The sequence below is a fragment of the Anolis carolinensis genome, chromosome 1, assembly GCF_035594765.1.
Source record: "Anolis carolinensis isolate JA03-04 chromosome 1, rAnoCar3.1.pri, whole genome shotgun sequence".
In the NCBI taxonomy this organism is placed as follows: domain Eukaryota; kingdom Metazoa; phylum Chordata; class Lepidosauria; order Squamata; family Dactyloidae; genus Anolis; species Anolis carolinensis.
This window is the reverse complement of record NC_085841.1, coordinates 234215439-234243433: the sequence shown is the minus strand read 5'-3', so window position 1 is coordinate 234243433 and position 27995 is coordinate 234215439. Positions and strand designations below refer to the sequence as shown.

The following is a 27995-nucleotide window of genomic DNA, read 5'->3' as shown; positions in this document are numbered from 1 at the left end:
TCCGGGTCTCCTTGCTATCCTTCCCATAATTCCTTTCGGGAAGCTGCGGGTTTGCAGCGATTCATGATGGCGGCGGACAGTGAGGTAAGCTGAGGAGCCTTCGTGTTTCTTTAGCTTCCTATTCTTTCCATGTCTCTTCTGTCGCCCAAATCCCATTTAACCGCCTGCCTCCCCCTTTCCCCCTTCCTCTCTCCTCAGCCGGAGTCGGAGGTCTTTGAAATCACGGATTTCACCACCGCCTCGGAGTGGGAGAGGTAAGGCGCCCCGTTCCGTTGCCCATACCTGCTTTACAGTGTATAAACACAGTTTTGGCATCCCTTTAACTGCCCTGGCTCAATGCTATGTGATTCTGGGAACTGCAGTTTGTTGAGGCACCTTCTGTAACTACAAATACCATGGTTCCATAGCATGTAGCCATGGCAATTAAAGTGCTGTCAAATTGCATTAAATCTACAGTGTAGATTCACCTGGGGTTACAACAACAACAACAACTTTATTCTTATACCCCGCCCCATCTCCCCGAAGGGACTCGGGGCGGCTTACATGGGGCCATGCCCAGACATAATCAAAGAATTGTAACTGAATATTACATTAATCAAAGAATTATAACTGAATACTAGCTAAAAGGAACCAGTTCCTGTGGTGGAGAAAATGCCACGCATACAAATGGAAGGAAAGAGCAAAGTATATTTAGTGTATTCCCAATTTACCATAGGCTACATAATCCAACCGACACAACTGTGTTGAACTTCAGTTGGCTTTTGTAAATTATTGTGAACATTTATTTAGATTCCATGCCACTATATAATTTTTGTTTGATTCTGTCTGACTGTATTGGTTTAATTTATAGATGTTATGTTCAATTCACTGATTAGGTTTAATTTTATGATAGGTTTTTAACGCAGTTTTCCTATGTGGGGTCTTGTTGGGATTTTATGCAATATCTATATGTTTTATGGAGGCATTGAATGTATGCCATTGTTTGTTGGAATCCGCCCTGAGTCCCTTCAGGGAGTTGGGCAGAATAGAAATATTGTTGGGCAGAATATTGAAATATTGACCGTCTCTCCTTCTCCCATCATCGGAGGTCGCAACGACCATCCCAACGTGACTTACTTTATATACCGGTTCCTAGAGAAGTGCACTTGGAAAGGACCAGACGCAGAGCTTTTTCTATTTCTGCCCCTGCTTTATGGAATGCCTTGCTGCCCTATATGAGAGCCATGCGTGAGTTAGAGCCTTTTACCCTAGCACTCAAGGCCTGGCTCTTTACTAGAGCTTTTAATCTATGTTAATTTTATCAATATTTGTATGTATGTATTTTTATCCTTTACAATTTTATCTTGTAAATCGCCTAGAGCATCTTGGATGGAGGGCGATTAATAAGTAATTAAATGATGATGATGATGATGATTATGTTTGGTGTCTCTTCCTCTTCTCCAACTTTGGAATATTTGGACAGTTGAAATATGTCTATTTTAAACAACCCTGCACTTGAAATATAAATCCTTACAGTTGTCAACTTGGTTAAGTTCAAGATTGTATCAAAGCAATGCTGTTTTTGCCTTGGTCTCCTAATCTTCTGTATTGCTGGATTCTACCAACCCCCTGGTTTGCAGGTGGCATTGTTAAATGTGATTTTTAGAATAGTGTAGACTATTTTCAAAAATAAAATATTAATGATATCAAAGATGTAACACTTCCCCACTACATGAATGCCTGGAAATCTGCAAAAGGTAAAACCCTGATTGCTGGTCATCCTGGCACTGGGATTTTGTGAGCTGAGTAAATCTTTTCTTCTGAAGAAGCATAACATAATGCTTGAGGTGTGAGCAAGGTAGTGATCATATCTATGATGGAGCACCTGCTTTGCTTGCAATAAGCTCCATGTTCTGTTAGAAGAGAGAACTGGTGGATTCATAGCAACACAGAAATTATTTTAGATGTCCTTAAACCTATATTTAGTTCAGTGCATCAATATGAATACAGATACAAAAATGAATTGCTATACAATAAAACAAAGGACTTACATTCACAGTAAAAATAATATTTTTCTCTTGAAAGATGAATTGACTCCTTTTCTCATAAACGATAATTGTTCTTTAGTGGGAAGTAGTAGACTCCAAATACACAAATTGACTCCTCTTTTTATATACAGTATAATAATAATTGTTCTTATTTCTTTACTATGGATAGTAGTCTCCTAAACCACAACTGGTTTCAACTCAAAAGAGTCTTCATCAGGTGGATTGTAGTTTATTCTTTAAGTTGAATATATATATATATATATATATATATATATATATATATATAAAACACATATTAAAAACTCAGAAAAACAACTTAAAGAATAGACTACAATCCACCTGATGAAGACTCTTTCAAGAGAAAAATATTATTTTTACTGTGAATGTAACAGTCCTTTGTTTTATTGTATAGCAATGCGTTTTTTGTATCTGTATGCATTGATGCATTGAACTAAATAAAGGTTTAATGACATCTAAAACAATTTCTGTATTACTGTAACAGTGGATACTTGTATTTGTAGTTCCAGAGAACCTATTTTCTTTTATGGATTCATAGCAACAAACAGCCTCTTGATTTTCAACCCACCTGCACCAGACTCCCTTAGAAATAGAACAGTGGTTCTCAACCTGTAGGTCCCCAGGTGTTTTAGCCTACAACTCCCAGAAATCCCACACAATTTACCAGCTGTTAGGATTTCTGGGAGTTGAAGACCAAAACATCTGGGGACCCACAGGTTGAGAACTACTGAAATAGAAGGATATGCATTAAAACCATAGTCTTATGCACAAGTACTCAACAATTTAATTTCTAATTTCCAGTAAGTGTGTTCAGGATTGCAGCATCACTCCCTTTAGAGTGGCTGCCCTATTTTCTGTAGCCTTATAGTCTTAAAAGTAGGGAGGAGGAAGCAGCTTGTCCATGGCATTCACTAATCTGGCACAGGAAGGGAATGTGATAGATAGATCATAATGTTAGCTTCAATTGCTCGTATTTTCCAGTGATGACTCTGCTTGTTGAATTAATTGTTCTGCTTTAAGGGCTCTGTAGATTCATTAATAAGATGCGCAGATTCCAAACATTAGCATCTAGGTGTGTTAAAGTCTGGTGCTTGGCCTAGTTTGTCAACCAGTGGTCAGCCCAGTGCATAATCTGCAGTGGAGTGAGAGCCGGAATGTGTGCCTGCTATTTCTCCTTGGTCTTTTAGCAGATTTCATTATTGTTGAATGTGTTATGCTTCAGGGTAATCTAAAGTTGGAATGAAGGAATCTCATTTGAAGTTTATTTTGTTGAGACATGCATATTTCCTTTTTCTGGGAATTGTCCCATGGGTTTCTTCAGATTCAGTCCCGTTTCCTGTGTTTTTTAACATCTCCATGGAACTACTTTAGTAGGAGCAATTGTCCTGGGAGTTGGAATGTATCATTATGCTGATGAGATTGAGTTCTATTTACCATTTTTGGCAGATCAAGATGCAATTGTGATTTCATTTAGTGGTGACCTGTTATTCTCAGACAAGCATCTGAAACCATTTAAAGTAGTCAGATTAAGCTAGATTAGTTTTGGATAAAATGCATTATGCAGGTATAACCTTAAAGATTGCCTGTCATTTTTTAAGAATATAAATATAGGTAATGTATGAAAATAACCTCAAAGTTATAACTTTTTTCATTAGATTTATTTCCAAAGTTGAAGAGGTTTTGAATGACTGGAAGCTTATTGGTGCTTCATCAGGCAAATCTTTGGAAAAGGTAAAGACATCTGTTTCTGATTAATTTAGAGACCAGTACAAATGTAACCATGTCTTAACCATATATGAAGGAAAATAATGTTAGTAGGAGAACAAGGGGGAAAAGAAAAGAAGGAACAGGAATAGTATTATGTTTCTTATTTAGTCAGTATAGAAAATACCCCTATTCTGTTTGATCAGGACTAGAGAGCATATGACTCACTAGATCTCTGGTTCTCAACCTGTGAGTCCCCAGAATTTTTGGCCTACAACTCCCAGAAATCCCAGCCTTTTTACCAGCTGTTAGGATTTCTGGGAGCTGAAATCCAAAACATTTGGGGACCCACAGGTTAAGATTGCACTAGATGTTCTGGAAATCAATTTCTGTCTTACTAAATATGGCATAATGGAAATAATAGTTGGTCTACATCTGTAGGTTAGTGGCTCTTTATCTCTGTGTTGCAGAGCTGTATATAAAACTTGAAAATATTTTTTGAAAGTAGCAATGGAATTATATCATTTTTCATATGACATGTGCATTAAAGTATCTTGTAGATTGTTTTACCAAAATATAATTAATGTGAGTTCTGTTTAATATGCAGGGTGCATATACCACTGAAGCATGGGAGGAAAAATCGGATGAGATTGCTTTTGCTGATTTTCGTTTCTCTGTTACACACCATTACCTTGTGCAGGAATCAAATGACAAGGATGCAAAAGAAGAGCTAGTGGAAGGTAGACATATTGTCTAAAGCTGAAATTATCTTGAATTAATAGCTTCTGTGTACTATGACCATATTATTATTTTGAGGAACAGTAGTTCTTCTCTAAAAATAAACACAACTGAATTATTTTCATGTACAGGAACTTATTGATATCAGAGGTCTGATTTTCTGGTTTTTTAATAAAATAAAGGAACATGAATTTTTTCATCCAGTCGTTCTTTCCAGTGTGATGTTATCAGTAAAACGAATCTACCTCAGGTTGAGTTTGTAATAAAGAACAGGCTATTATGTAAAAGCTATTTCCAGGATTGCTAATTCTTTAAAAAGGTATGCAAGCCTAGAGAGTGAACTTAAATGTTTGTTTAGAGACTGAATGGTTCCTGTTATTCAAGTCTCATAGGTGTGGTGAAATAACAATCCACCTCAGAAATATGACTCCTGTAATATATGACATGCTTGAGTACATACAGATCTGAAAACTACTAGAGAATATCTTAATCTGCATCAATACACAATACATTTTTCCATGGTTATTTCTTTTTAATGTTGACATTTTTGTTTTGAAAATACATGTTTTGTTACGCTTTCTCCAGGGTAAAAAGGTTAAAATTGCAGTCTTTGCAAGCTGAAATATGCATGTTATATCAGAACATCTCTCCTCAACCAAAAACAGCAGCAGAGCTTATACCATCAGCACGGTTCCTGAGCTCTGATCATTACCACCCCAAATACAGTCTTGTCTGCTTTCAGAAGTTAACAGGGGTCAGGCCTGGTTAATATGTGGAGTAGACACCCCCAGGGATTTGTCTAAAGAGCTAGAAAAAAATCCATCCGGGAATCTTGGAGAACTGCTTCCAGTGATGTCTAGCTATAAGGGAGATTCCTGTGAGTGTCATACAACTCAGATGAGTTGTTTTGGATGGAAGGAGTCAAGGAAGTCTACTTCTACCAACCCAGTCTTGTTGAATTTGAATCCATCTCAGTTTCAATAAACTTGTTTGTTTCTTAAATGAAAACAATTTTAATCTGTTTGTTCTCTGCTTTGTATCTTACACATACACATTTTCTATTAATTTTAAATGTGGAGACCTAATACTTTCAATTTTTTTAACAGATGTACTTCCAGTTTCTATGCAAGACCTTCTCTGTATGAATAATGATTTTCCTCCCAGAGCTCACTGCCTAGTAAGATGGTATGTTTGTATTTTAATGTATTACATTTTGTTTCTTCAGCTAAATTATAGTTGTAGATCATATAGATAAATTGTTAGAGAGCATACAAATATGTCATTAGCAGTAGATTGCATATAGAATGACTAAAGCATTGCAATTCTTAAGATGATGGAATCCACAGGGATAAAGGGGGCAGTACATCTCTAAGTGCTGAAGAGATGGGCTTTATTCTTTGTGGATCTTTTTTCAAAGCCCAACATGTTTTGACTTATGTTTATATTTCAGTTGCTTTCTTCAGGGGCTGCATTAAAACAAATGATAATAAAATGTAAAATTAAAATGGACTTGGAACTTTTCTAGCCTGAATAAGCCATTGAAATGCACATGTGCTGTGATGGGCTTTTTCTAAAATCAAAACAAAAAATAAAGACCCATCTATTGAACACTTGCAGAGACCCCCCCCCCCCCATCTTGATGGATTCTGATGAGTGCAATCAAATATCTTCCTCTTATTTTACTAAAAAAGCAAAATTCACACCATAGTTTGTGAACTTGACTTGTTTCAATGAACTCTAGTTAATTGGCTTTGGATACAATAGTAAACATTAATGAACTCTGAAGGAGAAAAATGAAAAAAAAATAGAATTGGCACAGAATCCAGAGGCTTGCACATTCATAATACCTGCTGTTCTGAAATGGTTAAGCCTTGATCCAAAATATTGTAAATAAATAAAAATACGCTTTTCTTTAAATTAGGCTTACTTTGAACAAATGTTAATGGAACACGAATAACCAATGGAGAGAGACAAAAAGAGAAATTTTTCATATGCTAATACCAATGACAATACAGTGTGTATTTTAGAATTTAATATTTATAAATAATATTGTTGCTTTTGTTCTAGGTATGGTTTGCGTGAATTTGTAGTTATTGCACCAGCAGCAAATAATGATGCAGTTCTTAGTGAATCCAAGTGTAATCTTCTCTTGAGTTCAGTTTCTATTGCTTTGGGGAACACAGGATGGTAAGTATAAGTAGTGATATTTGGCTATTGTTGCATGTGTAGTTCTGCTGAGAGAAAATATTCAACTGGCTGAAGAAGTGTATGAAGAAAGCTTCCTGTTTCAAATGTGAGATAGCTGTTGTCTTCTGAGCAAAAAGAGAAAAAAACATGCTTACATAAAGAAATATTTATTTCCTATCTCATCCAATATCCCTCTAAATATATAGACTATAATCCTAGTTAGAAAATTAATTTTCAGATTAATGATCCAGATACTCTCTTCACACTTGGGAGAGCAGGACTTTGTAATTTATAATTATTATGTCTAGTATTTTAAATGTTCATTAATAGCATTTGTAAATAAAATTTGTCTTGTTGCCATACTGTTTTAAAGTTAATACACAATGGGGCCAATCTACTGAAATTAGATTTTTTAAATGCTTCTTTTATATTATTTGAAATGGCATTTTGTTCTAACATAATCTCAAGAATAATTTGGTCTCCTGGTCAATAGATGTATTATATAATGGAAAATTATGTGGTCTGATTACATTTTATTTGTTAGATGGCTTTTTCTTAAAACATTTTAAAACGTCTGAATATTTTGCAGCCAGGTGCCAGTATTTGTGCAGATTCATCACAAATGGCGAAGAATGTATGTAGGAGAGTGTCAAGGTCCTGGAGTCAGGACAGATTTTGAAATGGTTCATCTTCGCAAAGTGCCCAGTCAGTATACCCATTTGTCAGGACTCTTGGATATCTTCAAATCAAAGATTGTAAGTATATCTGTGTGGGTGGATATGCCAAGATTTGTCCTCACAAAAGTCAGCGAGGGAGGGAGGAAGGGAGGGAAAAAAATACTGGTTGATTGGAAAGGCAAATGTTAAAAAAGGGAAGTACTATTGTTATGAATTATGAATGTAAACCCCAATAAAAATGTTTAAAAATACATTCAGAAAGAAGGTGATTTTTTTTCATGTTTGTGAGTACACAGAGGGGAAATGAAGCTCCAGTGCATGACAGGTTGTTTCACATGTTACATTTCTCAGATGTCGGATTGTCACTGGCCACAGGTTTCTCTACAGTTTGTCATTTGTGTATGTGGCAAGCTTTCAGTTAGGTCTAATAGCTTTTCTTACTGCATGGCTGGGTAAAAAAAAGTCAGCAAATGCTTCTTATGTCTGTAACTTATATTCAACCTAGATTTTGCAATGCAATATGTCAAAACAAGATGACTAAGCAGCCTTTGGTAGATCCTGCAGATGAGATATTTGTGGGATCTGTTCAGATTCATGGGTACATGCAGATATCCACATAAATAATTTAGATCTTGTGAACATAATACAGACTTTGGATGACTGCACATGGTTTAAAGTAAATGTATGCTGTGCTTTTGATTTCATCAGGAAGACTTGGACATTATCCTCATTGCTTCCCTATTTAAGGACTGTGTGGTTCAGAATGAATGAAGATTTACTATAATAAAAGCTGTTGCTGTTGAACTTACTTTTTTAGTTCTTTCCTCTGTTGTTAATCTGGAGAAGTATGAAATTTTTTTTCTGATGTTTTTAAAGATCTGTTTTCTGTTTGAAGTGTGCAGTACAGTTGAGATGAGTGCGAAGTTGTATAGTGCAAGAGACTAAAATGTTAAATGCTGACTTGCATTAATAAGTGGGCCATTGCATATCTGTAACACAACTTGAACATATGTTCGTTTCATCCAATATTATTTGGTATAATTTCATATTGGGTGCTTTACAATGGAGATGATCCATTTGCTGACCAGGAGAGTAGGTAGTACATACCATGTGTTTCCAACAACTGTTTCCTTTCATCTTAACATACTTAGCCTTTGCCACCAAGGGGGCCAAGAGGCATTTGCATGTGCAGTGGGGCTTTCCTTCCCTTTCCGGAACAATAGTCACCACTTCATTAATGACAAGCAGTTTCTGGACTTCAAGTAATCTTCATAGGTTGCTGTTCAGCACAAGGAGATAGTTATTAATATATGTGTGTCTCATTCTAGCAACATTTTTGATGCTGAAATGTTCTTAAGTATCTGATTGCTATTAATATGCCAGCTTTTTGTTACTGTTTTTCATATTTAGTTGTTTAATATTAAACAGTTTGGTTTTAATGTTTCAAAAAAATAAGGATGAATATTTTTTGTTTATTTTTATCCAGTGCAATAAATTATTGCAATATTGAGATTTTCTCTTCAATTTTTTTAAGTCCTATTTAGAATAAAAGTGTACATACTTTGGTCATGGCTTCTCATAGATTTTTTCATATATCTTCTAGGGCTGTCCATTAACTCCATTACCTCCGATAAATATAAGTATTAGACTTACATATGTACTTCAGGATTGGCAACAGTATTTCTGGCCTCAACAGCCACCAGGTGAGATATTATAATTTTATTGTATTATAAATATTTGATGTTAGTGAAACTTAGTATATAAAATCATCCAGGTAGAACGCTGTGATAGCGGTTTTCTACCTCCTATCCCCTTCTTTGTGTGTGATTAGCTGCTTTTGTAATTGAGAGTTTTAAAATGGTCCTAGATGTAATAAAGCCAAGATGTTGGTATTTTTGAAGTTGCTACTATGCCGGCATGTGAAAGAGTTCCAGTAGAACAGAGGTATTCTTAAAAGTTTGGAAATTGTTAGTGGTGTTTTCCTATTGACAATGTATAAGTTGATTTTTAAGCAAAGGACTTGACGTGTTTGCAAAACTCTTTTCTGATGTAGAACTCCATCCCTTCCTCGAATGTCAATGTAGTTATAAGCAGATGATCCATCACATAAGGATTTCTTGGAAAGCTTCTGAGCATCACAGTGTGATTTTCAAACATGATGCACAATCCTTTTGTAACTTTGTGTCTCATTTTCAAAGAGAAGTACAATAGAGTCTCACTTATCCAACGCTCGCTTATCCAATGTTCTGGATTATCCAACACATGTTTGTAGTCAATGTTTTCAATACATCGTGATATTTTGGTGCTAAATTCATAAATACAGTAATTACCACATAGCATTACTGCGTATTGAACTACTTTTTCTGTCAAATTTGTTGTATAACATTATATTTTGCTGCTTAATTTTTAAAATCATAACCTAATTTGATGTTTAATAGGCTTTTCCTTAATCCCTCCTTATTATCCAACATATTCGCTTATCCAACATTCTGCTGGCCCGTTTACGTTGGATAAGTGAGACTCTACTGTAGTTTGTTTTTGCAACTGTAGTGGTAGGGAACATTCCCTTATTTGTTCAGGTGCATTGCTTTTTTTTTTCCACCGTCAATGCTAAATTGCAGGAGTGCAGTGGCAAACTTAGCAATGAGGTCACCAAAATGGGAGGGGTATGTGCAGACTCTGCGCTGCCCTCCCTTGATTTATTTGGTAAATCTAAAAATAACCTATGTTAAGTGATACATGTTTCTGTGATTCTAAAGAAATTATGTATGCTGGATGAGTTATTTGACCATTTCATTTGCAACTCGGGTATTAAGACTGTTTATGGTGGCTACTTTATCCTTTACTGGATCATATGGATTACCATCTGTTTCAGGATATTGAGCTAAATCCAATTATAGTCTTAACAAGAGTAGAGCTATCTAAATGAATTAAAGTTGCTAATCAACACAATTTAAGTCCCGTTGATTTTAATAATCTACCTGAAATTTTATTTATTTATTTTGTGTCAAAAGCACTGCATAATAAATAAGTTTAAAACTGATAAAATAAAGAAATCACAAGCTGCTAAATATATTTGGACCAAAAACGGGCAACAGCAACTGCATTGTCTGTAGCTTTAAACAGTTCTTCCTCTGTGCATCAGTTCTTCCTCTGTGCAGATGCTAAGTTGTTTGTTTTGCTCCAGTCGCACAAGGTGGACGATACTTCTAGGTAGTGCCATTTTGCCACTGAAATTGTGAAATTGGAATAACATTGTTATTCCATTATTTAATGAATGCAGTTACTTCATGCTGATATAATGTGCAACATGTTTTGCCAATAGATATTGATGCTTTAGTTGGAGGAGAAGTTGGGGGACTTGAATTTGGAAAGTTGCCATTTGGTGCCTGTGAGGATCCTATCAGGTACGATCTACTATGATAAATATACAGGCCTTGTAGTAAAATGAAATTGTCTTTGCTGATTTACAAATGCCAACTTGCAGACACTTTGCCACATAGTAGTTCAGTAGTTTTATTCTTGTGATTTGCTGTAACTTAACATATTGCAGATATGTGTAAGGCTTTGCAGATTTGCTTGTTACCCAAAAGAGCAGGTTTTGTGGTACTGCACTTAAAACATGTATTTTCCCCAGAAATGTAATTCTTCTGCCCCGGTGCTCCAATGAAAAACTCAGAAACAATATCAACAACAAATGGAACTTTAAGGGAAATTGCTCTGATGCCAGGAGAAGATTTAATTCTTACATCCATGTGTTTAAAGGATTAAAGTAAATATACATGCTATTTGTTCATGGCAAATATACTTCAATCATTTAAACACACACATGCTATTTTTAATGGCAAGAACAAAATGTATTATATTGTAAAGCAGTAGTCTTAAGTTTGGAATTTCAGTTTGGGTAGTTCCTGCAGGAAAAGTTTGGTTTGGGATCTTCTCAATGCTAGAACATGTGTAGTGGAGAGATTTCCCCTCTCTCTCTCTTCAGTCTTTTATTCCCTCTATAAAACTGCTCTTGCATGGATAGGGAGCAATTCATAATAGTATTTTAGCTATGTTTTAACCCGCCTCGAGCCACGAGGTGAGTAGGAAATAAAACTGTTATTATTTATTTAGTTAATTATTTCCTGTGAGGAGCGACTTGAGGAATTGTAAGTCACTTCTGGTGTGAGAGAATTAGCCGTCTGCAAGGACGCTGCCCTGGGGATGCCTGGATGTTTTTACTATCCTTGTGAGAGGCTTCTCTCATGTCCCCGCATGGAGCTGGAACTAATAGAGGGAGCTCATCCACACTCTCCCTGGATTGGATTCGAACTGGCAACCTTCAGGTCAGCAACCCAACCTCCAAGTCATCAGTCCTGCCAGCTCAAGGGTTTAACCTACTGCACCATTGGGGGCTATTATTATTATTATTATTATTATTATTATTATTATTATTATTATTCAGGTCATGCAGCAAAATGCCACAAAATCTGCAAAAATGTAATACCTTTATTGGTCAACCAAAATGCGAAAATACATATGCTGGCTTTCAGAGTTTCACTGGCTTTTTCAGAGGTGTTAAAATCATAGAGGAGAAGAAAAGGGCTGATGTTAGAGCCACAGGCACTGTCTTAACTGTTATAAGTTAAGACAGTCTGGAGGTATCATGGTGCAGGTAGGATAGTGTGCATGTGTGTTCATTAGTGCCCCCGAGGGTGGAGAAGGAAAATGCACAAGTTTTCTTTCCTGCCACATCTGCAGATAGATTAATCAACTAGATCAACCTGGGGTCCCCAGATGTTTTTGGCCTTCAACTCCCAGAAATCCTAACCGCTGGTAAACTGGCTGGGATTTCTGGGAGTTGTAGGCCAAAAACATCTGGGGACCCCAAGGTTGAGAACCACTGAACTACATTGAAAGCTTTTTGTGGAAGGAAGGACTCCTACATTTCACATAAGTTTAGCTTTGGAACTAAGTAATTGCTAGCATTTGTGTGGTGATTTTTAACTTTGTTTAGTAGTGTACTTCTTTCTGTTTTTTTATTAGTGAACTCCATTTAGCAACTACATGGCCTCATCTAACAGAGGGCATAATTGTAGACAATGATGTTTACTCGTAAGTACATTGTTATTTGTTTTCTAAACCAAATATCTAATTACCATGCTTCAAGATTCTGCCCTTTTAAAGAATCCAAGTAACTTAGTTGGCCAGTTTTTGTTATATAATGAGTAGTAAGTACCGTAGTATCCATGTTGGCTTCCCCCCTATGTGTGTATTATTCAATAGGAAAAACCCTCTTTCCTGATGTTTGGATAAAATCTAACCTGAACAGTTACAAAAAATAAATTTGACTTATGACAATTTTTTTGCAAATATTAGAAGTTGGCTTTTTTATTGCTTCTTAACTGTTTCTTTTCTAGCCATTTTATTGGTTTTCATAAACCTGAAGATCTAAAGCTTTTTTAAAGTCATTTTTCCCTCTTTCTAGAACATATATTATTGAAATTTGCAGTCCAACAACCTCTGGAGGAGTGTGCTTTGCTCACTCCAGATCTAGTAACATATTTCTTTTAAGGTGCAGTATCTCATCATTAGAAACTGTAGTAGTAATACATTTAAGAGCCTTGATAGTCAAAATGAAAAATACTGCTAATTCTGAAATATATAAAAGAAAAAAAAAACAAATGTCATCTTGTGAGCCTGGCTCTGTGCAAAAAATATAGGATTGTTTTGAATTTGCAATGAGATAATTATAATAGAGTTAGAATAAGAAAAATAGATAAGCGGGATAAAAATGGAGAATTTGTTTTGTTTATTAAGAATTAATATGGAAATACTTGAGCTTGCGAGATTCAATATTTATGATTGATGAAGTAGTCAACATTACATTTATCTCTTTTTAGAGACTTGGATCCTCTTCAAGCACCTCAGTGGTCTGTAAGAGTTAGAAAAGCAGATAATCCACAGTGCTTATTGAGTAAGTGACCTAGAGTTTATATATATTGTTTTTTCTATTAAGGTTTTTGATTATTTTGATTAAGAAAGTGTAGTATCTTGGATTTATGAGATTCTCTCGTAGACGTCCATACAGAAATGGATATCACGTGCATTGTTGCATTATGTAGCTTCAGTTCACACCTCCCAAGTCAGTGCTTATATAGACAGAAATTACTGTAGGAATTGTGATTGACCTCTCACGCCTTATTTTTTGTCAAGCCATATTAGGATTGACAGCTGATGTGCAGTGAAAAACTGAATCTCAGTAGAAAAACTAATGGCATAGAATCTAATTGTGGGTTTAAATGATTTCCCCCTCCCTGTCATAGGTGATTTTGTTAATGAATTTTTCAAAGTATGTCGCCGGAAAGAATCAACTGATGAAATTCTGGGAAGATCAGCATTTGAAGAGGATGGAAAAGGTAGGAGTTCGAAAGTCCTTTTTCTTGGTCATTGTAATTGTTGAAGTAGTCTGTGTGCACCACTGTGGAAGTAAAATCGAGAGAAGGAATGGCAGTACCTGAGTTACTGTTTTAAAACATCTTGATGTAAAACAATTTCCCATTCCTCAGAAAATTCAATTAATTTTTAACATATTTTCAAGGAAAAACATTTCATCTTGAATTGTTACGTTGAATGCTGCCATGGACGTCCAGGCTAGGCAAGGTTCTTGTATGTAGAAGGAAGCATCCTGAGTTGGGTTATTTCCCATTACTGTCCAGGCTCAGCAAGGAATACGTAATGCTAGAAGAATAACCTTCCTCTCTGGTTCTGAAGATCCTGGCAATAGCTGTCTCTGAGTTACTTGTAGACTTGTATTTCATTGCTTAAGGTTCTGAGGACTTTAGGCCTTATTTTAAGTTTAATGGACCATACTCTCCATATTTAATGAGAGATATCTCAGATGATGATGCGTATATGTAGAGAAAGTTATAATGTCACTGGCTCCAGAGTTGCAGTTTTGGCCAGCTTTTGGCCAGCTTCTGTAGCCTTTTTCCTGGTCAGGCAGCAGGTGGCACACTCAGGTTTAGCAAGCAGCCTTTAGTTGTACTCTTTTTAAGAGTTAGGAGAAGGCAATGAGAACATAAATGTTGACTACAAATAAATTTTGGTCTTATTTTGCCATATCGTTTTATTTATAGATGCCGATATAAGCCATGCTTTGTCAAAGCTCACGGAGCCAGCACCAGTCCCAATCCATAAACTGTCAGTGACAAATATGGTTCACACTGCTAAGAAAAAGATTCGTAAACACAGAGGTATAGATGAGTCACCATTAAATAATGATGTCCTCAATACTATTCTCTTGGTAAGTTAATCTGTTAAATATCATGTTAATACTCTGTTAGAATTTACATTCTCTTAAAGCTGAATGCCTTTATCCAGTTTTGGTGTTTCAGCTGTAGTGTCTTTGAGGTAAGGTGTTCTTGAATTGGTTATACATTCCTTAGTCAGTTGCAATATACTCTTTTGTGTGGGCACCCCTAAAGAATATACAAGCTTCAGACTGAAAAACATAGCAGGAATTCAAGTGTTGAATATCTTGTTGATATTCTAGCACCTGCACTGACTTGCTTTGACACCACTTCAGAATACTAGTTCTTACCTTTTGAAGAGGTGAATTGTGAGATTCTTAGAGGTTGTTACCAGAGGAGGTTCAGTTATCTCTCATTGTTTCTTAAAGGGGGAATAAAAACTCACTCTTGAGTATTCTTCTTAAGTAGGTGTACATTGGTTCTGTTTTGCTACTGATATTGCCATTGTTTTGTTTATTGTGCCTTTATATTTGTCCTTCTCAAAATCAAGTACTGTGAGCAGCACCTGATTTTGGGAAGGACAAATATAATTTTTTTTAATACTTGAGCACTTACATGGCAGAGCAATAAGGATCTTAGTATATTAAGTAATCATTCATTGATGGAGTTTTGTTGACGTACCTAAAATGTCAGGATGGCCATTCTGTTTGAAAGCTGACTCTGTGAACTTTCCCTTTAAGTACTTATTCCCTGATGCTGCTGATAAATTAACAGATGTATCTGAAGCCCGAACGAGTACATCAGCAGGAAGCCTTCCTCCCCCAGACAATGAAGACTATGTAAGTTCAGACTGCAGAAGTGAAAAACTACGTACATTTTAATGGCCTAATAAAGGAAAAACAAAATCCAGATGTACATCTGTGGAGCTTTGAATATGAGTATTATTACCGTTATTTATGTAATCAAATTTATATGTATTGCAAAAAATATCAAAATTCTCTTAGAATGGTATCCTACTTACAGATGCATTTTGCAGGTTCAGGAAATGAAGTATATGCTTCCTGACTTTTAGTGTTTGCTTCACAGTCTTTTTTCTTGCGTTTTTGTCTTAATCCCACCTCCTACTTACTTACTTCTTCTGTTTAGAATCTCTACATTCAGTTCAAATCGGCTCCTTCAGACAGCCTCACTTACAAATTGGCTCTCTGCCTTTGTATGATCAACTTTTACCATGGAGGAGTCAAAGGAGTTGCACATCTCTGGCAGGAATTTGTCTTGGAAATGCGCTTCAGATGGGAGAACAACATCTTCATCCCAGGGTGAGTTGTGAAAAATCGTGTGCTTTGTGGTGTGTAACAACCATAGCTTGTGTGAACTGTTTTGGTGCTTAGAGAGAACCTCATGTTGTTGCTCCCAAAGACACATTCCTGTTTTCAGCACATTAATCTGGTTCCATATCAGACAGTATGGCCTATTTATATTTGCTTTTGATGTAATCAAAAATGGATGGAGCTCCAAATGGTGCAGCGGATTAAACCGCTGAGCTGCTGAACTTGCTGACCAAAAGGTCAGCGGTTTGAATCCAGGGAGCGGGGTGAGTTACCACTGTTAGCCCAGCTTCTGCCAACGTAGCAGTTTGAAAGCATGAAAATGTGAGTCAGTCAGTTGGCACCGCTCTGGCAGGAAGATAACAGCCTCCATGCAGTCATGCCGACCACATGACCTTGGAAGCGTCTACGGACAACGCCTGCTCTTTGGCTTAGAAATGGAGATGAGCACTAACCCCCAGAGTCAGACATGACTAGACTTAATGTCAAGGGAAAACCTTTAATCAAAAATGATGCCTTAAGTTGCCCTGTGAGGAAGGTTGGGCTGACAATATTGGTTGTGACCAAAATAGGTTTAGTCTATACTTCAGCATAAGACACAGGTATTTGGTAAAAGCATTTACAGCGACATCTTAAATTGATTTCTGGAGTGCAGCCCAAGGCTTCAATGAATGTTTGTTGTGCAATTTTCCCTATATTTTGCTACTTCTGAGAATCATATGGTGACCATATCAGGCAGGAGATTCCTCTATAATAATATTAATAACATATTAATTTCTTGTTAGGTTAGCTAGTGGTGCTCCGGATCTGAGATGTTGTTTACTGCACCAAAAACTCCAGGTAAATATTAAAGAAGCTGCAATGCATCATTTTTTAAAAAAATTAAAGTTAAGATCTGGCACCATTTCTTTGACTATTCACTGTATTTATGGGATAAAACTATATTTTGTTGGATAAAAATTACTATTCACACAGACAACTGTTCTTGTCTTCTTAAACATCAATAATGGTACTAACTTAAGTTTTAAGAGTTTTCTTGAACATTTTTGAATCATGGTCTTAGATCTAAAGAAATGTGATCACAATTCTGTTATATAATTGACTATTTTGTCCATGTTTCTATTGCCACCTGCACCCAACCTTCTGAGAATTAAGGGATCCTGGGACATGAGGATGAGTAGGAGGGTCATGAATTGATGTAAGTTGGTGATAGCGGTTTGTCTGAGTGAAGCGTCCTTATGTAATAGTAGGTCTAGTAGGTCTAAATGCAAGATATAACTGCCTGGCTGCTGAGCTCAGATAGGTTTTGTTTTTTTTTTTGCTGTGTAACTTACACAAAGAGTGAATTATATAAAATAAACATAACATCTTTTCAATGTGTGTTTACTTCCAGATGTTAAATTGTTGTATAGAAAGAAAGAAAGCAAGAGATGAAGGGAAAAAAGTAAATTCTGACCGGTCTTCTGCTGACACTGGAAAACCTGATGGTTCGAAAGAAAGTGATAAGGAAAAAGAAGTAGGGAAGTCTTGGGAATCATGGAGTGATAGTGAAGATGAATTTTTTGAATGCCTGAGTGACACAGAGGATCTTAAAGCAAATGGACAAGAAGGTGGAAAGAAAGGGATCCCAAAAGACGGCAGCAAAGAGACTATATCATTAAAGCCGGAAGGCCGTCTACATCAACATGGCAATTTGACTTTGCTTCATCCTGGAGACCCTCTCTATGTTCCAGTTACACAGGTTAGAAAGAAATACTTAGAAGCATTCTGCTCATCTGATTTCTGTGAACTTGTTTCAGTTACACTATGTAACATGATTTTTGTTCCTGGTTTATAAATGTCATTTCCTAATTGGTTCTATCATAAAAACATGGAAAAAGTTTATTAAACTGCAAATATTTTGTTTTTGTGGGACATCCTGCAGCACATTTTGCTATAGTTTTTAATGAATATCTCATCGAGTCTCAACCAATTCAACATACTGTATTTACTCAAATCTAATGTACCGTCGACTCTAATGCGCACCTCAGTTTTAAAACCTTGAAACCCAAAAAAAGTATTTACCATATTACATGAATCTAATGTACACCCTAATTTTGGGAAGGTAGTTTAGTTTAAAAAGGTGAGCATTAGAATCGAATAAATACAGTAGTTTGTGACAGCCACAAAAAAATCCCAAGTTTCTGGAGTATAACAACTATTTTCAAAGTAAGTGCCACACGATTAAACAGGAAGGTGAAGAGTGTTAAAGCACTGAGCTGCTGAACTTGCAGACCGAAAGGTCCCAGGTTCAAATCCCAGAAGCGGAGTGAGCGCCCGCTATTAGCTCCAGCTTCTGCCAATCTAGCAGTTCGAAAACATGTCAATGTGAGTAGATCAATAGGTACCGTTCCGGGGGGGGGGGGGGGGGGGTAACGGCGCTCCATGCAGTCATGCCGGCCACATGACCTTGGGGGTGTCTACGGACAACGCCGGCTCTTCGGTTTAGAAATGGAGATGAGCATCAACCCCCAGAGTCGGAAAATGACTGGACTTAACATCAGGGGAAATCTTTACCTTTACCTTTAACTAGGACTAACATTTGGATTCAGGCCTTGATTTCCAAGTACCAGCATTCTTTCTGTGCCTTTTGCAGGAACCAGCTCCTATGACTGAGGATCTGTTAGAAGAACAATCAGAAGTTTTGGCTAAACTGGGAACATCGGCAGAAGGAGCCCACCTCCGCGCTCGAATGCAGAGTGCCTGCTTACTCTCTGACATGGAATCTTTTAAGGTAAGCACAGGTTTCACATTGCAAGCGATGGTCTTTATAACATTAATATACTAGAATCACTCCTCCAGTAAACCAGTTAGTAGATTCTTTCAAGAAACACTTTCAGCCCTTGTTTTCATTTTATTCTCTGTCGAAAAATATAGGTTTCTGCTTTGCTTGTTGTTTTTAGGCATGTGTATTAGAGCATTTGGTCGTCTGTGTTGTTAAAAGCTAGCTATTACCTTGTCTCTGATGGATTTTCAGAATGCTTACAAGGCTTGTCCTACAAAATCATTGAGAATAGTGTAGTGTCAGAAACAAATCTAGTTCAGGTATTTTGTAGAGCTGTTTTTTGATTTTTAAAAAATAAGCACTCATGTTCAGCCTTTCTTCTGAATTAATAACTATCATTTTCAGGATTTTGTATTCTCTTTTATATACATCTTTTTAAAGATGTAGCCACTTTGCTAAGCAAGTTTTGTTTTGTAAAAGTTACGTTCTATTTCTGTGTTTCCCTCTCCCCCAATTCCATCCTAGGCAGCCAACCCTGGTTGTTGTCTGGAGGACTTTGTGAGGTGGTATTCCCCTCGAGATTACATTGAAGAGGAAATTGTGGATGAAAAAGGGAATGTGGTCATTAAGGGTGACTTGAGCGCCCGAATGAAGATTCCCAGCAACATGTGGGTTGAAGCCTGGGAAACCGCAAAGCCAATACCAGCAAGGAGGCAGCGGCGGCTCTTTGACGACACCCGTGAGGCGGAAAAGGTAAAAAGACTCCTGATTCAGAAGGTTTGGACTTTACAACATTGAATTAAGAATGGCACAACCCACTTCTGAATGCTGTAGACTGTCCTGTACACCATCCTGCTCATTCTATTAACATACACCATGCAGATTGCTTTTAAGGTTGGATTAAATAATGATTTTCCTTCCAAAAATAGAATCCTGTGGATTCAAAGTCTTTTTGTTAGTGGAAATGTATAAACATAGTCATCAAAGGCACTTCAAATAATAGCCAAGATGAACACTTGGGAGTTTTATGTACTTTGAAAAGAAAGCCTTTCATGACTTGGCAGTAATTATGAAGAGTTTTTCCTTATAAGCTGCTTCTTCTGGATCCGGAACAGTCTGGCTTCAGGCCGGGACATGGTACCGAGACAGCCTTGATCGCCTTAGTCGATTATCTACGCCAGGAACTGGACGGGGAGTGTGTCTCTGCTGGTTCTGCTGGACCTCTCAGTGGCTTTTGATACCGTCAATCACGGTATCCTTCTGGGGCGCATTGCCAGGATGGGCCTCAGAGGTACTGTTTTGCAGTGGCTCCGGTCCTTCCTGGAGGGTCAGTCCCAGATGGTGTCATTGGGGGACACCTGCTCAACCCCACAAACGTTGTCTTGTGGGGTCCCGCAGGGGTCAGTACTTTCCTCCATGTAGTTTAACATCTACATGAAGCCGCTGGGAGAGATCATCCGGAGTTTCGGGGTGAGGTGTCATCTGTACGCAGATGATGTCCAGCTCTGTCACTCCTTCCCACCTGTCACTAAGGAGGCTGTTCAGGTCCTGAACCGGTGCCTGGCTGCTGTGTCGGACTGGATGAGGGAGAACAAATTGAAACTGAATCCAGACAAGACAGAGGTTCTCCTGGTCAGTCGTAGGGCCGAACAGGGAATAGGGTTACAGCCTGTGTTGGACAGGGTCGCACTCCCCCTGAAGACACAGGTTCGCAGCTTGGGTGTTCTCCTGGATTCATCGCTGAGCCTGGAACCCCAGGTCTCGGCAGTGGCCAGGGGAGCTTTCGCACAACTAAGACTTGTGCGCCAGCTGCGCCTGTACCGCGGGAAGTCTGACTTGGCCACGGTGGTCCACACTCTGGTTACATCCCATTTGGATTACTGCAACGCGCTCTACCTGGGGCTGCCTTTGAAGATGGCCCGGAAGCTTCAATTAAGTACAACGAGTGGCATCCAGACTTATAACCGGAGTGGCGTACAGGGAGCTCACCACGTCAGCTCCACTGGCTGCCAATATGCTACCGAGCCCAATTCAAAGTGCTGGTCTTGGCCTACAGAGCCCTAAATGTTCCCGGTCCAACTTACCTGTCCGAACGTATCTCCACCTATGAGCCTACAAGAACTTTAAGATCATCTGGGGAGGCCCTGCTCTCGGTCCCACCTGCCTCACAAGTGCGGCTAGTGGGGATGAGAGATAGGGCCTTCTCAGTGGTGGCTCCTCCGCTGTGGAACTCCCTCCCCAGTGATATCCGGCAGGCCCCATCCCTACCGAGTTTTAGGAAAAAAGTGAAGACCTGGCTTTGTGAACAAGCGTTTAATGAGTGCATTGCGTTGGCTTCGACTCGGTTTGGATTAAGGTTCACGTGCAAGGTTTGGTGGACGAATGGTTCAAGTATTTTATATTGTAGTGTTTTAAATTTATTTATTGTACTATGCTAAATTATTTAACTGTTTTAACTATTTAATTGCTTATGTTTTATCTTTTTTGTACTGTATATTGGCATTGAATTTTGCCAGATTGTGAGCCGCCCTGAGTCCCTTCGGGTGAGAAGGGTGGCATAGAAATGATGGAAATAAATAAATAAATAAATAAATTCTTCTTGCCCTTCATTAGTTCCAAACAGATCCTCCTCTTCTTCTAAGCTACACCACTTCATCCAGAGAACTATGCTGGGTAGTTGAAAGCCAACTCTGCATTGTTTCACTAGTTTATTACTTGATTTGTAGTAGCTTCCTAAAATTACTTACTGGTTAAAAGGGTAGATGTACTTTTCATGGCAGGTTTTGTGATTTGAATATTCATTATGTTTGTTTCTTAGAATCCAGTCGTTTTCAGGTAATTTGACTTTTCTCATGCTAAAACCTAAACTTTCCCCAAAATACAAGAGTCTCTATACCATACATATTATTCCCCCTCCCCTGGAGTTATGGATCATTAGTACTAAGGTTGTAAAATATAAATACAGAATTCGCTTTATTAGGGTTCATTTTGATAGCCTTTATTCCCATAATGCTTGCATGTAATATAGCAGAGAGATGATGTCTATTGAACAGAAGCAAGATGCTCAGATATTAGTGATGGATTACTATGCTAATGGGGTCTTTATTTACCAAACCTGTAGGTCCTCCACTATTTAGCAGTTCAGAAACCTGCTGACCTTGCGAGGCATCTTCTGCCTTGTGTCATCCATGCAGCTGTACTCAAGGTAAAGGAAGAAGGTAAATAACACTTGGTGAGCAAGAATGCATGCTTGGAGCAAGGGTAAACTGTTACCTACAGTATCTTTTCTCATATTTTCCAAATAGAATCCCTAGAAGACATTTCTTCAGTAAAGAAGATCATTAAGCTGATAATCACCCACTCTAGTAAAGTCCTGCGGTTTCCAAATCCAGAGGACAAAAAACTTGAAGTAAGGTGTTTTGGTTTTTTAAAAAGTTTTATTACATCCAGAAAAGAAACTTTCTGACGTTTGGCATCTTGGAAATGTTTTCTCTCTTTGCATAGGAAATAATTGGTCAGATTCTGAGTGTGGAAGCCACAATTGCCCGAGCGAGGTCACTAAAAGCAAAATTTGGTGTTGAGAAGTGTGATAAGGAAGAGGAACGGAAAGATCTAGAAAGGTGAATGATCTTAGATTCCTTAAATTTCACAGGCCTTAACATATCAAATTTTCTTCATGCTCCCTTTTCTTGCTCTGGTTTGTCATCATGAGTGCAAGACCATTTTGGGTATATAAGTTGAAACTGACATATTTGGATCTTTGATTACAATCAATATGTATGAATGTATTTAGTTTAGGACATTTACTTATACAGTAGAGTCTCACTTATCCAACACTCGCTTATCCAACGTTCTGGATTATCCAATGCAATTTTGGAGTCAATGTTTTCAATACATCATGATATTTTGGTGCTAAATTTGTAAATACAGTAATTACTACATAGCATTACTGCGTATTAAACTACTTTTTCTGTCAAATTTGTTGTATGACATGATGTTTTGGTGCTTAATTTGTAAAATCATAACCTAATTTGATGTTTAATAGGCTTTTCCTTAATCCCTCCTTATTATCCAACATATTCGATTATCCAACGTTCTGCCGGCCTGTTTATGTTGGATAAGTGAGACTCTACTGTATTTCTGTATCCCTAACTATATTCTGAGGTGAAGAAAATGCCTTGTGGCTTTTTACTATAAACACATCTTTATGCATGTGAACTGGTTTCGAATTGACTGGCAGAAACCAGGGTTAATGCTTGTGTTCACTTAACAATAAGGGAAAGAGGGCAGGGAGGATTGGTATATGAGAGAGTAAGAGCGATTGAAACCTCGGGGCACATCCAGTGTCACCAAAGGTTGTGAAGTTGTTACTAGCCCTTTGTAGGTAACAGCCATAGATGCATTTATCCAGAACTATGTTGGATGCCAAAACATTGACAGAGTCACATGTGCTCTGAATCAAAGTAGTTGATTCAGAAAGCATGTATTCAGCACTTCATTACTGAATTGTCACATGCTTTCAATGGAATTAATTTAGTTAGTTTAATCAGTTTTGCAGAGATGACCAATCAAAAGTAAACAAAACAAGTAATATAATTATATCTCAGTATCTGGGTATGTTCAGTGTGCCTACTTGTATTGAGAGGCTTTGAAGTAGCAAGATCTTTTAAAAATAACAAACAGTACTCTGGCTTTCTGACTTCTGTCTTGTCAGATTTGTGAATTCTTTTCTGGAACAGCCAGAAGTATCAGTCATTGGTGCGGGAAGAGGACCTGCTGGGACTATCATTCACAAGCTTTTCATGAGTGCACAGAGGGTAAGCCAAACGTTTTAGACTACATAGGTAAACAACTACCTTACAATGTAGATTTATTATTGTTTCTGTTTCAGGATGATAGATTCCTCCAAACTTCAGAATTCTTTCTATATAAAGATACTCTGGTTATATTTTCTAGAAAGGGATTGCAATAGCATGCAAAACAAACTGCAAAGCCTCGCCGCCTTTTAAAGCCTAAATCCTAAATCTAATTGCTTATGTCCAATGAAAGTAGATCAGGTGGGATTTCCATAATTTTAGATTTACTTATCAACAATTGAATGGTAGTCAACAGAATCTAACCTGAATTAGTACAAGCAGTTTAATTTAGGGTTAAAAATAATAATGGCATATGTTTTGTGGGGACCAGATGGTACTTCCTGTGATGCATGAAGATGCTAATACTTCATTCCATGAGCCAAAAAATATTTCAATTTAACAAGATGTTTTAAGAGCGTTCTGTTTTCTCTCAAGATCTCAAATGCTAGGAAATGGCACTTTAAAAATGCACCATGCCATATCCATATAAGATAGGATTTGGAGATTCTAGCCTCAGCATGTCTCTGCAATTGGATGGTTTGCAGGATGGTGGACTCATAGCTAGATTTATTTGCTTTTATTTCAATGTTTATTTCACATTGAATTAATTTTCTTTTGGATCATGGATTTTGATTAAATTTTGAGAAGGTAACAATGCACTGATCTTGAAATTATATACAAAGTCTGCTGAACAGTGGAAATACTGAACATTTTAATTGAATAGAGATACATAAATACTGTAGTTTCTGTTTAATACTGGGGAAAAAACTTATTTTGTTTTAAAACAAAATAGGATAACCTGAGATTTGCATACAAATTCTGTGATCCTAGTTTTTTAGCTTCTACAGTTAATTTTCATTGCAAATGCAAACAATATTTTTGTTTCTGTGCAGAAATTGATTTTATAAATACTTTTCTGGAAATATACTGTTTTAAAAAGAATCAGTTCTGCTTCTTAAAGAGCATTCTTTATAATCTCACTAAAAGCAGTGCTTTCTGCTGTTCATTTCTGTGGGTGCACTGAATGACAAGCAGAATCCCGGATTGTCTTTCAAGTATCAACTGCGCTGACATTTAATTGCATAAAAACGCATGCAGAAAGTTCCCTGATTTAAAACATGTACTCTGATGTACAAAAGGAACTTCATAAGTTTTCCTGTTCATCTTCAATGGCAAAAGTGCAGCCATGACAGCGTATCTGTTGTGATTACCTGTATTGAAATGAAGGAGGCCCTGCCACAAATGGGGAACTCTTCTACCTGTGTGGGTGTATAGAAAGTTGCATTTAGTGGATTTATTTTTTAATAGTCCTCACTGCACTGTTGTCTGAACTGGCCATCTTTTCTGTATCAGTTAGACCTGTGTGTCATCTAAATGTTAATCACAATTCTCTTGATAGCAACCTATATCTGACTGCAGCGTGTCTGCTGCCTCTGAACAGCAGGCAGTTCTGAAGCCTGTCTCTAACCTCATGTGAGTCATCTCTGACTTGCCTTTCTTTCTGTCTTTTGTCACTGATTCCCTTTTTTATCCAGCTGACCGAACCTACTGAGGAGGTAACAAGACTTTTCCCTCATTCGCTAGTCATCTGCCTAGCTTCATGTAGGTGCACAGGAATGAATGCAGTAGCAGCATAGCATAATGGATTGGTTTGAGTACTACTGATCATTTGCATTTTCACACCATGAAAGTTTTTCTCATATGTCCAGCTTCTATCAGTTTTATGGAATCACAGGTTTCGGAAGTAGTTGTGAAGAAACTTGTGATTGAAAAACTGGAGCTTCCAAGTTGGTTTTATCAGTATGTAACAGAGAGCCATTCCAGATGAAAAGTACAGCATAAAAGAACATTTTGAGGACCATTTGGAAATACAGTTTTTGTTGGTGACCTTTCATTGGGTGTCTTTTGACTAGGAGGGGTCAAGCATACATGCTGTTAAGAATTTTTTGAAGAACCCCCCCCCCCCTTCCAAAATTCTTGTAAACTTTGCCAACCTGTATTTCCTTTTGGATGGGCTTCAGCCATTTTGTGAAAGTGGTCCATGTGTTCAGCAGTCTTTCTTTTATACAGGGGAAAACATTTATTTCCAGAGAGGTTTGTGATACAAGTTTTAAATCTGTTGGGGAAGGGGAGTTGCGAGGACTACTAATTTGAAAGACAATAGTTTAGTGCAGAGTGCATGCTACATATGTTGGACTGGTATGTCGACCTTGCAGTTAATCTGAAGCAGGTTTGGGGGCCAAAATTATGGAATTTGATATGACCCCTGGATATGTGGAAGGTCATTCCACAGACAGGAAAGCACCAATGCTGCCTCAAGGGGCCGGCTGCCATATCTCTGCCCAAGAATTCAGAAAGGCCTGAAGATTAGAGAGCTACTCTTGGAGAGTATTGAAGGAGTTGGTGCTTCTTTTTTAAGTTGCACTGGGATGGGTATGCTCTTGGCTTTTGCCACTCTGTTCAGAGAAAGGTTTTTTTTCTTATGATAAAGTCCAGTATTTACATTGACCCAGATTTTTTGAATTGATTTTTAACTTTTTAGGCTTATGTGTGAATATATATGGTAAATCTCTCCTGGCGTAACAACTCGCCCCCCCCCCCCCCTTCTTGCCAGCTTGAAGCATCACTGTCATACTCTGATCACCAGCAGAATGGGCCACCATCTCCCTATGCAGCTGACACCTAGTAGGTTGGAGAGCAGGGGAGGGGGAATCAGGTACATTAATAGCATCACAAATTGTGGCAAATTTGTGATTGTGATTCTTCACAGTAACGATTTACTCAGGATTACGGCAATCAAAACCTATTTTACCTGGGATCAATTGCATGGGAAGAAGATTCATCCTGCCAGTGACTGAGTATGTTTGTGGGAGGCAGACCAGGAGAGATTACCTGTGTATACTTCGCCCCGGTGGTGAAGTGTATTAAAGCACTGAGCTGCTGAACTTGCAGACTGAAAGGTCCCAGGTTCAAACCCTGGGAGCGGTGTGAGTGGCCGCTGTTAGCTCCAGCTCCTGCCAACCTAGCAGATCGAAAACATGCCAATGTAAGTAGATCAATAGGTACCGCTCCGGCGGGAGGGTAACTGCGCTCCATGCAATCATGCTGGCCACATGACCTTGGACAATGCCGGCTACGGACAACGCCGGCTCTTCAGCTTAGAAATGGAGATGAGCACCAACCCCCAGAGTCAGACATGACTGGACTTAATGTCAGGGGAAACCTTTACCTTTTTTTAACTTAAGTAGTTCATAGAAAATACTGCCCAATGTTGGACATTCCTGAATTGGTGTGGGGATCAGATCAGTATATAAAGCCATTCAAGATCCACTTTTGCGCTTGCCTGACACAGTGGTCTGTGGTGCGCTCCCTTGCGTGATACTCACGGCTGAGCTTTTAATGCTTTGATGCCACAATAAGCATTGTAGAAGCACACTGAACTGCAGAATTAAGGAATATGTGCCTTTGCCCCAACTTACTAACATGGTGAATATTCTGCTATCATGCTCATGTCAGTCTCACCTTTTGTGTATTGCTGCTTGGAAACATCCAAATCTCATGTTTACCTGTGCAGTCTTTGTCTTATACTGTATCCTTACCTTTGGTCTAAAACTATGAAGCAAAGTATTATATTTCTCAAGTGAAAGGCTTCTGTTTTTTAGACGGCTTCAATGATGCCCCTCGATGATGAACTCAAGAGATCGGGCTCCATGGATGAGAAACGCATGAACTTGGGATCAGCTGCGGACTTCCCTCTCCCGGCAGGGCGGGAGGTCATTTTACGCACCACAGTCCCACGGCCGGCTCCTTACTCTAAAGCTCTGCCTCAGAGAATGTACAGTGTTCTTACAAAAGAGGACTTCCGACTGGCTGGTGCCTTTTCATCTGATACAACATTCTTCTAATGTTTTCATCTATTGAACTTGCGCCTTTTGGGATGGCATGAGGAGCGATCCACCAGAGTGGGTTCATCACCACCTGCCATTTGATGGAATTGTGAATTTATCCAGTCCTTTAAAGATGAGGATACTCCTTCAATAAATCAGTGATCAAGACATTCTCAAGATGAATAAAAAGTCAAAACATTTTTCTCATAAGATGTTTGTAAAATTTTAAAGAGTATTTTGTTAGTGCCCAATTTCTGTGGAAACTCCTTGTCTAGCTGTAGGTGTTACTGGGCTTTCCTAGGTTATTAAACAAAATTACTCATCTTTAGCTCCCCAGTGTAGTCCAATTCAACCAATCTATTTACAGTGGTAATCAAAATATCAGAGAACTATATATTAATATTGTGTAAAATCTAAATATGGTAATACTTGTAGAATTCCATGGCCTTTTGTGAGTGCTTGTTCTGTTCAGTTTTAAACTTTGCATTGCCTATAATGCTGCCACAAATTGGTTCAAGCTGTTAAAACATGTCTGTCCAGCTTAATAAATACAATCTTATTTGTGGATTTA

At 37.9% G+C, this 27995-nt stretch overlaps 1 protein-coding gene across 4 annotated transcripts; it reads left to right on the top strand.

Annotated features, from left to right (window-relative positions):
* Nucleotides 1–10: 10 nt before the first annotated feature.
* On the top strand, nucleotides 11–27995 carry rab3gap1 (RAB3 GTPase activating protein catalytic subunit 1). Of its 4 annotated transcripts, none has more exons than XM_003215088.3 (25): nucleotides 11–84; nucleotides 199–254; nucleotides 3701–3776; nucleotides 4357–4489; nucleotides 5594–5672; nucleotides 6555–6674; nucleotides 7264–7429; nucleotides 8955–9054; nucleotides 10677–10758; nucleotides 12383–12451; nucleotides 13240–13313; nucleotides 13663–13755; nucleotides 14476–14642; nucleotides 15330–15428; nucleotides 15736–15908; nucleotides 16703–16757; nucleotides 17311–17658; nucleotides 18553–18690; nucleotides 19207–19434; nucleotides 21803–21899; nucleotides 21987–22090; nucleotides 22186–22301; nucleotides 23396–23498; nucleotides 25073–25093; nucleotides 27200–27995. In XM_003215088.3, exons 1-25 carry the CDS (start codon nucleotides 64–66, stop codon nucleotides 27440–27442), a joined length of 2961 nt encoding a protein of 986 aa, XP_003215136.1. In that variant the 5' UTR covers nucleotides 11–63; the 3' UTR covers nucleotides 27443–27995. The 4 variants fall into 4 exon arrangements, with proteins under 4 accessions (XP_003215136.1, XP_062823039.1, XP_003215135.1 ...); XM_062966969.1 differs by having other exon boundaries at nucleotides 16–84; nucleotides 25073–25139; XM_003215087.2 differs by lacking the exon at nucleotides 25073–25093 and having other exon boundaries at nucleotides 16–84.

Excerpts from the sequence above, each read along its gene's own strand:
- rab3gap1 (XM_003215088.3), top strand. The coding sequence starts at position 64 with ATGATGGCGGCGGACAGTGAG. Across the intron at positions 10,759-12,382 it reads GCCTGTGAGGATCCTATCAG|TGAACTCCATTTAGCAACTA; the intron begins GTACGATCTACT and ends TTTTTTTATTAG. Across the intron at positions 18,691-19,206 it reads CTGACATGGAATCTTTTAAG|GCAGCCAACCCTGGTTGTTG; the intron begins GTAAGCACAGGT and ends ATTCCATCCTAG.